General features: G+C 47.9%; 1 protein-coding gene across 1 annotated transcript in view; it reads left to right on the plus strand.

Moving 5' to 3' along the window:
- TNNI3K (TNNI3 interacting kinase) overlaps positions 1–12,330 on the plus strand; it is a 167,825-nt gene that overhangs the window by 60,560 nt on the left and 94,935 nt on the right. Inside the window, exons 18-19 of the mRNA XM_069738278.1 lie at positions 6,687–6,739; positions 9,763–9,815. Coding sequence (XP_069594379.1) covers positions 6,687–6,739; positions 9,763–9,815 — 106 coding nt within the window. The remainder of the gene's footprint in view (positions 1–6,686; positions 6,740–9,762; positions 9,816–12,330) is intronic.

Raw genomic sequence — 12,330 nt, forward strand, 5'->3', positions numbered from 1 at the left:
TATATATATATAATTTTTTTTTTTTTTTTCACCATTTTGTTTTTTACAATTAAGCAAAAAAATGTTGTTAGGAATTGTTCCTAATGCTTTACATGCAATTACGTCTAATAGCCGACATCGCCCGTACGCGGTAACACAAAGCGGCACCGGCGCACAAAGCCCGCTCCCTCACATCCGCTGCCACTGTCTGCGGTTTGATGCGGCCGATGCCTAAAATCTTTTTCCGTTTATTAAGATTTCTGTTTCCATGACTTCAAAGGCTCGTAATAAAACGAATCATTTTACATATCGCAGCGCTAGAAATGCTCGCGCACAAAGTCATTTGCATAATCTGATTTCCGATAAGGCCGTTCTGCTTAAACCAGGAGGATTTTGTCTTTTTCCGTTTTTTTTTTGTTTTTTTTTATCATGTAGAAATTCACATTTTACACCCCATTTATTTAGATAAATTTAACCCTGCCCCCCCTCCCCTGTAAACGTTTCCCCGGCGGCTGAATGCGGCTGCAGTTTGGCGGCGTCTGACCGCTCCGCTGCGTATGGAGATGGCGGAGGATGGGGAGATGCAGATTTCAGCTCCGGGAGACGCTGCTTTTGATTTCTGTTCACTTTTGATGACGGGCGATTTACTGGTGTAGCGGCCACTAACGACAGAGCCACAGACAAGGGATGGAGCAGAGGGGTTTGCACTTGGCCATTGTTGGTAGTGATGACCGATTCTAACGAAATCTGAATCCAGCAGTTCGTCCAAATTTTGGCACGAATTTCCATCCAAATGGAAATATGGATTTCACAGAACCTTAAAAAAAACGCCAAACTTAGCATTAGGCCTCCTTCAGACGTCAGTGTGTCCGCTACGTGTGGTGACCGTTGTCACACGTACCGCAGACACGTACACACGTAGACCCATCGGTGCGCAGGTCAGTGTGTTTCCACGGACCGTGTGCATGTGTGCAAAACATAAAGACATGTCCGTTGTTTGTCGGAAGCACGGACTGTAATACGTCCCGCACCTGTGCACTGATGACCCACCAATAACATCCATGTGTCATCAGTGTGACACATACCGGCAGCTGGGAAAAGCTGTACAGTTGTCGCTGTTCTCAGCCGCCGGGTTCTGAAGGCAGCTCTCTTCATTGTCACCTGGTCTCCCTGTGACACCAGGCGACGCTGATGACACGTCGCAGTGTTCTCGCACTCAGCTCTGTGTGCTCCAGATGGTGTGGTAAGGGGGTCACATTACTGGTGGGGAGCATCATGAGACCGCCGCTGTCTGTTTAGCCTTTGCTGGTTAGTAAAGATTAGGGGGGCCACATATCATTTTTTGAGGGGCTCCCCCTTTTTCTAACCAGTAAAGGCTAAGCAAACAGCTGTGATCTGTTATTAATTCCCAGACTATTGGTCCCTTCCCAGAATAATAACACCAGCCCCCAGCTTGTCAGCTTTCCCTCAACTGGTTAGGAAAATAATTAAATACGCATGATACAAAAACGGCGTGTGCTGTTTACAACTATCACCAGCGTCGCCTGGTTGTGCTGATCGCAGGGACACCAGGCGACAATGATGAGAGTTGTAGTTAATGCTATTCCCAGGCGGACTGTGCTGACTACAACTGTCATCAGCGTCGCCTGGTTGTGCTGATCGCAGGGACACCAGGCGACATAAGAGTTGAATTCAGCACCTGGGAACAGCGCTAACTGTACTGCTTTCCCAGATGCCTGTATGTGTCACAGTGATGGTGCACATGGATGTTACACATGGACATGGATGGTACCGGTACTGTTTACTCCAGTACCGGAAATATCAGGCGTGTGTAAGAGGTCTAAACGATAGAAAATAATGGAGTACAATCCCGCCACCGCTGTTTCTCAGCCTGAAGGAGTTTTTTCATGTTTCTAACCCAATGAATCTTGTAGAAGTCCTGAGGAAAAAAAATCTTGATGATCTGTTCCATTTTAGCTGGCGATCAGTTAAAGGTTTAGGAATTTGTTTATCCAACAAGGAGGGACTTTCCATCAATTTGTCCTACTGGAGACAGGGCAGAGGGGGGAGGCTCCTGCTGCAGGCAGTTCTCTACAGCCAGGTACAGGACAGTGAGGAGGAGGTAGGGGACGTGGTTAATTTCCTAGCATATGTGGAATTCTACATATATTTCTATACAAATATCTTATTTTAATATGGGCCATAATATTCAATGAAGCGAGGACGTGCTGCCATTATTATTATTTTTTCTGCCGTTTCGTTTGGTGTTTTCCTTTTTCAGTAAATGACTGATGGGCAGAAGTCGGGCTCCTGGGAACAATGCACACAGTTAAAGTTGCAGAGTGGCAGGCAATGGCAGATGTTCCGGGACTCAGCAGCTTCTAGGACTCAGAAGCTTCTAGGACTCAGCAGCTTCTAGGACTCAGCAGCTTCTAGGACTCAGCAGCTTCTAGGACTCTGCAGCTTCTAGGACTCTGCAGCTTCTAGGACTCTGCAGCTTCTAGGACTCAGCAGCTTCTAGGACTCTGCAGCTTCTAGGACTCTGCAGCTTCTAGGACTCAGCAGCTTCTAGGACTCTGCAGCTTCTAGGACTCTGCAGCTTCTAGGACTCTGCAGCTTCTAGGACTCTGCAGCTTCTAGGACTCGGCAGCTTCTAGGACTCGGCAGCTTCTAGGACTCTGCAGCTTCTAGGACTCTGCAGCTTCTAGGACTCTGCAGCTTCTAGGACTCTGCAGCTTCTAGGACTCTGCAGCTTCTAGGACTCTGCAGCTTCTAGGACTCGGCAGCTTCTAGGACTCGGCAGCTTCTAGGACTCGGCAGCTTAGGAGGCGACTCTATACAGAGGCGCTGTACAACAAGGAATGAGGGTAAAATTGAGCGCAGATCTCTGAGCAATCTTTTGCATCTCAGTTCTCATTTTGCTTTTCCTGTAAATTCTTCTCCAATATTCATCTTATTTCTTTAAATTAAAGAGGAGCCGACTCTTACCATATAAATGAAGAAAGCCTCAGTTCTCCTGAACCCGGCGATGTTCTTCTTTTGTTGCTGCTCCTCTCTGTTCCTGATATACGGCCTCCTCTTTTTTTGTTTATAAAATGTAGTGTTTTAGCCAACAGGGCTGCACACGTCTGCAGAGAAGATCCGATGACCACGCCTACTTGACTAATAAGAGTAGATCTATCTACAGGGAAGATGGGGCCATATCTCCGGAATGGAGAGGAGCAGGAACAAAAGAAAAACATCTCCGGATTCAGGAGAACAGCGGTGTTTACACCAGGTGGAAAAAAACACACATTTATGGCATGAGATGTAATGGGCTAAAGTAACGAGCCTGGAATAAACTGTGAGTCACGGATTCAGTATCGATACAATGTTTCATTACTTACCGGCAGGTTCTTGGTGAACGCGCCGTCTCCCGTGCGCCCCTCTGTTTGGGCCTTCAGGCTTCTCGGTGGAAATTCTGCTGATTATTCCTGTGTTTGTCTCCGTCCGTCCTCCTATTCTCTCCTTTCTCTTATGAACACATTGAACTTTTGCTTTGAATTTATTCATGGCCGGTTATCAGATAATTAATTGCTATGACGACCATTTATAAAACTGCTGTGAGCTACTGATCTATCACATTATCGTTAGATGAGACGACGTGGCTGCGGTGGCTGCTCAGGTCCATTAAGCCTCCGTGATGCCGTTATTGATCTTCTCTATGGATCTTTTTGGTAAATATTTCGGAAATACTCACAAAAAAAGGTTTATACTGTGGACAGAAGAACCAACACAAAGATTCCCCCCAAAACACTGTTTTATGCCTCCTTCACACACGTCCTGGTGATTCGTGTACAGGAAAAAAACAGCACTGGTGAGATCCGTGTATCCATGTGTCACATCCGAGTGTGACGTACCGGCGCCTGGGAAAAGTGGTGCAGTTCACGCTGATCCCTGGCACCGGCTGCTGAAGGCTGCTCTCATCATTGTCGCTTTGTCTCCCTGAGATCAGCGCCACCAGGAGACAATGATGAGAGTTGTATTCTGCGCCTGCTGTGTCCCTCCTATTTTACACATTTCTTTAAAAATAAAAAACAAACATGGTGTTCTGTTTTATTTCAAATAAAAGATTTCACTTTTGCTGTGTTTATTTCAAAACTTACTATGGGGATTATGTTACTAACTTACTGATCCTGAGTTACATCCTGTATTATACCCCAGAGCTGCACTCACTATTCTGCTGGTGCAGTCACTGTGTACATACATTACATTACTGATCCTGAGTTACATCCTGTATTATACTCCAGAGCTGCACTCACTATTCTGCTGGTGCAGTCACTGTGTACATACATTACATTACTGATCCTGAGTTACATCCTGTATTATACCCCAGAGCTGCACTCACTATTCTGCTGGTGCAGTCACTGTGTACATACATTACATTACTGATCCTGAGTTACATCCTGTATTATACCCCAGAGCTGCACTCACTATTCTGCTGGTGCAGTCACTGTGTACATACATTACATTACTGATCCTGAATTACATCCTGTATTATACTCCAGAGCTGCACTCACTATTCTGCTGGTGCAGTCACAGTGTACATACATTACATTACTGATCCTGAGTTACATCCTGTATTATACCCCAGAGCTGCACTCACTATTCTGCTGGTGCAGTCACTGTGTACATACATCACATTACTGATCCTGAGTTACATCCTGTATTGTACTCCAGAGCTGCACACACTATTCTGCTGGTGCAGTCACAGTGTACATACATTACATTACTGATCCTGAGTTACATCCTGTATTATACCCCAGAGCTGCACTCACTATTCTGCTGGTGCAGTCACTGTGTACATACATTACATTACTGATCCTGAGTTACATCCTGTATTATACCCCAGAGCTGCACTCACTATTCTGCTGGTGCAGTCACTGTGTACATACATTACTGATCCTGAGTTACATCCTGTATTATACCTCAGAGCTGCACTCACTATTCTGCTGGTGCAGTCACTGTATACATACATTACATTACTGATCCTGAGTTACATCCTGTATTATACCCCAGAGCTGCACTCACTATTCTGCTAGTGCAGTCACTGTGTACATACATTACATTACTGATCCTGAGTTACATCCTGTATTATACTCCAGAGCTGCACTCACTATTCTGCTGGTGCAGTCACTGTGTACATACATTACATTACTGATCCTGAGTTACATCCTGTATTATACCCCAGAGCTGCACTCACTATTCTACTGGTGCAGTCACTGTGTACATATATTACATTACTGATCCTGAGTTACATCCTGTATTATACCCCAGAGCTGCACACACTATTCTGCTGGTGCAGTCACTGTGTACATACATTACATTACTGATCCTGAGTTACATCCTGTATTATACTCCAGAGCTGCACTCACTATTCTGCTGGTGCAGTCACTATGTACATACATTACATTACTGATCCTGAGTTACCTCCTGTATTATACTCCAGAGCTGCACTCACTATTCTGCTGGTGCAGTCACTGTGTACATACATTACATTACTGATCCTGAGTTACATTCTGTATTATACTCCAGAGCTGCACTCACTATTCTGCTGGTGCAGTCACTGTGTACATACATTACATTACTGATCCTGAGTTACCTCCTGTATTATACCCCAGAGCTGCACTCACTATTCTGCTGGTGCAGTCACTATGTACATACATTACATTACTGATCCTGGGTTACATGCTGTATTATACCCCAGAGCTGCACTCACTATTCTGCTGGTGCAGTCACTGTGTACATACATCACATTACTGATCCTGAGTTACATCCTGTATTATATTCCAGAGCTGCACTCACTATTCTGCTGGTGCAGCCACTGTGTACATACATTACATTACTGATCCTGATTTACATCCTGTATTATACTCCAGAGCTGCACTCACTATTCTGCTGGTGCAGTCACTGTGTACACACATTACATTACTGATCCTGAGTTACCTCCTGTATTATACTCCAGAGCTGCACTCACTATTCTGCTGGTGCAGTCACAGTGTACATACATTACATTACTGATCCTGAGTTACATCCTGTATTATACTCCAGAGCTGCACTCACTATTCTGCTGGTGCAGTCACTGTGTACATACATTACATTACTGATCCTGAGTTACATCGTGTATTATACCCCAGAGCTGCACTCACTATTCTGCTGGTGCAGTCACTGTGTACATACATTACTGATCCTGAGTTACATCCTGTATTATACTCCAGAGCTGCACTCACTATTCTGCTGGTGCAGTCACTGTGTACATACATTACATTACTGATCCTGAGTTACATGCTGTATTATACCCCAGAGCTGCACTCGCTATTCTGCTGGTGCAGTCACTGTGTACATACATTACATTACTGATCCTGAGTTACATCGTGTATTATACCCCAGAGCTGCACTCACTATTCTGCTGGTGCAGTCACTGTGTACATACATTACTGATCCAGAGTTACATCCTGTATTATACTCCAGAGCTGCACTCACTATTCTGCTGGTGCAGTCACTGTGTACATACATTACATTACTGATCCTGAGTTACATGCTGTATTATACTCCAGAGCTGCATGCTGATTACAGGATTTGATATACTGTAACTGTCTCAGATCTCAGTGAAATTACTGTTACTTTGTTTTATGTAAATATTTGATTTTCCATTTTCTCCCTTTCAGTCACAACATCTTGCTGTATGAAGATGGTCACGCTGTGGTCGCTGACTTTGGAGGTGAGAACCACATAGATAATAAACACCGCACCGATTACTGACACTATTCTCTATGAGCTGTCAGAGCAGCGTTCCTGTTCCTAAATGTGTAGATTTGGTTTAACTCTCGCGCTGCCTCGGAGGTTGTGTCTTTGTAGAGGTGAGGACTCCATGACTACTGCAGATGTAAAAGTCTGTGTCTCTGCAGCCGCCACTAGAGGGAGCTAGAACATTCAATCCAATATAACATCTGCTGTATGTGTATGTGTGCCCCCTAGTGGTGACTGCAGGAAGCCAGAATCTATATACATAATTCATAATTGTCTAAGGGTCACTTCCGTCTGTCTGTCCTTCTGTCACGGTTATTCATTCGCTGATTGGTCTCGGCAGCTGCCTGTCATGGCTGCCGCGACCAATCAGCGATGGCCACAGTCCAATTAGTCCCTCCCCTACTCCCCTGCACTCACTGCCCGGCGCCCGTTCCGTAATCCCCTCCACTCACCGCTCACACAGGGTTAATGGCAGCGGTAACGGCCCGCAGTGTAATGCACTCCGTTACCGCTGCTATTAACCATGTGTGTCCCCAACTATTTACTATTAATGCTGCCTATGCTGCATCAATAGTAAAAATGTCATGTTAAAAATAATAAAAAAAAACAAAAAACCTGCTATACTCACCCTCCGCCGCCTTTCTCGCTCCTCTCCACGCTCCTGGGACCGCTCCATTGCAAGCGGCAGCTTCCGCTCCCGTCCCAGGGCTGGTGTGCGACAAGGACCTGCCGTGACGTCACGGTCATGTGACCGCGACGTCATCATAGGTCCTGCTCACACCAGCCCTGGGACCGGAAGCTGCCGCTTGCAATGGAGCGGTCCCAGGAGCGTGGAGAGGAGCGAGAAAGGCGGCGGAGGGTGAGTATAGCAGGACTTCAACGGGCTATAGGTGAGTATATGTTTTTTTTTAAGTCTCTATACTACGTGGCTCTGTGCTGGGCAATATACTACATGATTGGGCAATATACTATGTGGCTCTGCTATATACTACGTGACTAGGCAATATACCGTACTACGTGGGCTGTGCTATATACTATGTGGCTGGGCAATACGTGGCTGGGCAATATACTACGTGACTGGGCAATATACTACGTGGCTGGGCAATATACTACGTGACTGGGCAATATACTATGTGGGCTGTGCAATATTCTACGTGGCTGGGCAATATACTACGCGGCTGGGCAATATACTACGTGGCTGGGCAATATACTACGTGGCTGGGCAATATACTACGTGGAAATACATATTCTAGAATCCCCGATGCGTTAGAATCAGGCCACCATCTAGTTGTGTTATATTTCCCTATAATAGAGGGCAGAGGTCACACATCACAAGAATAGAAGGCAGCGCTTATATTTATCATTGGCATATGTCATTTTTCTGCATATATAATATACATGAAATCATTAATTAGTACAGAAGTGACATTTAAAAAAAAGAACATTAGAAAAACCTTCACTTTACAGTAGACCCTAACTTGCAGCAGCACAAGTTATAGATGTTATACTTCAGGGGGCGACGGGGCCAGATGTTATAAACTGTGGACAACTGGGTCAGATATTAAATTCTAGGTGAGGAATGGGTCTGCATGGTAAACACTGGGGGTCACGGACCCAGAGGTTATACACTAGGGCCAATGGGGCTGAATGTTATACACTGGGGGTAATAGGGCTGGATGTTACACACCAAGGGCAATAGGGCTGGATGTTCTATACTGGGGGACTGGAAGTTATACAGTGGGGGCAATGGGGCCGGATTTTATGCACTGGGGGGCAATGGGTCTGGATATTATTCACAGTGGGGTGAGGGTCCAGATTTTATATACCCGGGCAATGAGGCCAGATGTTATACACAGGGAGACAAGGGGTTAGATGCTATACACAGGGGCCAAATATTATACATCAGGGGCAATGGTGCTGTCACAACTCTGTTGTCAGGTGTCCCGTGACAGGGGCTACTTCCTTAGCTCACCCTGTTCCCCTGTTTACTTCTGATGGTGAAGACGCCAGGGTCACGTACCTTGCCTTAGCTCCTGAATCCGCCATCAGTGTGTACCCTTCCCCCACCCAGGAAAGGGGGGAGTAGAAGTGTACCATAGTACACCAACCAGACTAACAAGGTAACACGAACAGGGATAAAGGAAAATGCCAATCATACAAATATAGTCACACATGTAACAAAGGTAAATACCGTGAAGTGGAGGATGTGATGAACCAAAATAAGAGAAGAAAGGGAATTGTCACAGAATCAATAGCTAGCAAAAGTCACTGAGAAATCCACCAAACGCCTTCTCCAATAAAAACCACTAACAACCTCCAGCCATGCAGCATAAGCTACCTCTGACAATGAGTGCTAGTCAGGGCCCAGATAATATACGAGATGAGAGTGGTTAACAGTGAACAGCTGAGAGCCTTAATGCAGGAAAGCTTCCAGGAGCTTTCAACTGAGCAGATTAACCCCTGCACTGCTAAAAGAAATGTACACTGTTTAATCTGAAGGTGAAGTGCTCCTAATCAGTGCGGGAGTAGGAGAAATCAAACGCCGCTCTTCTGGCTCCTCTGTGTCACTGTAAACCTGACAGCGGTGCTGAATGTTGTGATACTTTGTCCTTCACTACTGGACTGTTTCTCCGTGTGATGTGACATGTAGATTTGCGCGCTTTGTGGTGAGCGGCGCAGTGTTGTGTGTCGCCTCAACCAATCCGTGAATTTCTCATCGGTCAATAATCCGAGCTTGTTGTTCTTAACCTTGGCTCCATGTAGACAGAAGACCCCGACCTTTCTTGTGATAAGATGTCTTGTCCGTGAAAACATCTCCTCGCTCCGCAGACATTTCTTTTGGTATCAGTAAAGTGGGTGAAGTATGAGGACTGAGCGGTTTTCACGCTTCACTGACTTTTCATTTATTTCTGTTACTTTGTTCTTCACCAGATGTTCAGGTTTTCATAAAAAAACACTTTTTTATTCTTTGTAATTTTTTTTTTTTTCTTGCAGAATCGAGATTTCTTCAGTCAATGGACGAAGACAACATGACAAAGCAGCCCGGGGTGCGGCACCTTCTCTGCCTTCACCCTTTCGCTGCTGTGCGGTTATGTTAGGATGGCGGAATTCTCCTCCATCGCAGCGTTACATTGTGACTTTGCTGCTATCAGCCCCTAAAAGCCTCAATAATTTTATACGTTGATAGTTCAGAGTTTTACGGATGGCTCCCAGCGATCCCATGATTGGCTGCAGCCTTTCGGGACGTCTTATGAATGGTCGCCCTCTTTGACGGAAGTGCGAAGGCTGCAGCTGATCGGCGACCTCTGATTGCCTGCAGTGGTCCCTTTGAATAAAAAAAATGAAAATAAATAGATATCTGTGAAAGAAAATACACAAATTGAGCAAAGTTTAATCTAATCAAAATAATGTTCACTGGTAGAGTTTGCAACTCCAAAAAGTGAAAATTTAGTCTTAGGTTTAAAAGGGTTAAAGAGGTTTTACAAAATTAGGAGTTAAGTGGAAAGGTCCCTCCATTACTCCAAAAACTGGTCCCCTCGACACTGGAGATTTCTGTGCATGAAGCTAATCTCTAGTCACAGCCCACAGACACAAGCGGTGCTTTTATGGGGGAAAAAAGGATTTATTTTTGTATTCTCACATATCGCTGTTAACCGAATCACCATAAAAATCCATGAATAAAAATGTAAGATTTCCAATGTTTGCCAACATGCCATGCTGCTCTGGTAGGAGGAGGTTCTCGCGGGAGGTTCGCTCAGGTCCAGTGGCCATAATATCCTGGCATTGGCTGCTGGACCAGGGCTCTGTGGATCTATTCTCTCACCTCTATCCATCGCTAATTACCAATTTCTGGTGTATCTAAAGTTTTTGAGATCTGATATGCATGACTCGATCAAAATATAGTTCCCCGTTGGCTGACACGTTTCTGTCTTCTGTTTTTGGCTGAGAAGGTGTTAAAATAATATTTATTTTACTCACTTCAATCATAATTCCTCAACTGTTCGTACACTGCATCCGATGAAATTACCGATTCCCCGATCCTCCACAGCTCCCCTGGTTCGCCCCAGAATCCCCGGCCCTCCCCCAGAATTCTGTCCTACCTCAGAAACCTCTGACCTCCCCCCCCCCCCCCAAAATCACCAGTCCTCCCCCCAGAATCCCCGATCGTTTCCCAGAATCATCAGTCGTCTCCCAGAATGCCAGGTCAGTTCGTAAATTCTCTGGTCCTCTCAAGGAATTCCTTGTCCTCTTCCAGAGTCCCTCAGTACTTCCTCAGAATCCCCCATCCTTTCCCCAGATTCCCCTGTCCTTCACCCCAGAATCCCTGGTCCTCCCCCCCCCCCTCCAGAATCCCCGGTCCATCCCCCCCCCCAGGATCCCCGGTCCTTCCCCCCAGAATCCCCGGTCCTTCCCCCCAGAATCTCCGGTCCTTCCCCCCACCCCAGAATCCCCGATCCTTCCCCCCCCAGAATCCCCGATCCTTCCCCCGCCCCCCCAGAATCCCAGGCCCTCCCCCCCCCCCCAGAATCCCGGTCCTTCCCCCCCCCAGAATCCCCGATCCTCCCCCCCCCCAGAATCCCCTGTCCTCCCCCCCCAGAATCCCCGATCCTCCCCCCCCCAGAATCCCCGATCCTTCCCCCCCAGAATCCCCAGTCCTTCCCCCCCAGAATCCCCGCTCCTTCCCCCCCAGAATCCCCGCTCCTTCCCCCCCCCCAGAATCCCCGCTCCTTCCCCCCCCAGAATCCCCGCTCCTTCCCCCCCCAGAATCCCCGCTCCTTCCCCCCCCAGAATCCCCGCTCCTTCCCCCCAGACTCCCCGGTCTTTCCCCCCAATATCCTCAGTCTTTCCCCCCAGACTCCCCGCTCCTTCCCCCCCAGACTCCCCGCTCCTTCCCCCCCAGAATCCCCGCTTCTTCCCCCCAGAATCCCCGCTCCTTCCCCCCCAGAATCCCCGCTCCTTCCCCCCAGAATCCCCGCTTCTTCCCGCCCAGAATCCCCGCTCCTTCCCCCCCAGAATCCCGCTCCTTCCCCCCAGAATCCCCGCTCCTTCCCCCCCCCAGAATCCCCGGTCCTCCCCCCCCAGAATCCCTGCTCCTTCCCCCCCCAGAATCCCCGGTCCTTCCCCCCCCCCCCAGAATCCCCGGTCCTTCCCCCCCCCCCCAGAGTCCCAGGTCCTTTCCCCCCCCAGAATCCCCGGTCCTCCCCCCCCCCAGAATCCCCGGTAAGAATCCCCGCTCCTTCCCCCCCCCCCCCAGAATCCCCGGTCCTTCCCCCCCCCAGAATCCCCGGTCCTTCCCCCCCAGAATCCCCGGTCCCTCCCTTCCCCCCCCAGAATCCCCGGTCCTTCCCCCCCCAGAATCCCCGGTCCTTTTCCCCCCCCCCCAGAATCCCCGGTCCTTCCCCCCAGAATCCCCGGTCCTCCCCCCCCCCAGAGTCCCCGGTCCTCTTCCCCCCCCAGAATTCCTGCTCCTTCCCCCCCCAGAATCCCCGCTCCCCCCCCCCCAGAATCCCCGCTCCTCCCCCCCCAGAATCCCCGCTCCTTCCCCCCCCCAGAATCCCCGCT

Source organism: Ranitomeya imitator, chromosome 8 (assembly GCF_032444005.1).
Source record: "Ranitomeya imitator isolate aRanImi1 chromosome 8, aRanImi1.pri, whole genome shotgun sequence".
In the NCBI taxonomy this organism is placed as follows: Eukaryota; Metazoa; Chordata; class Amphibia; order Anura; family Dendrobatidae; genus Ranitomeya; species Ranitomeya imitator.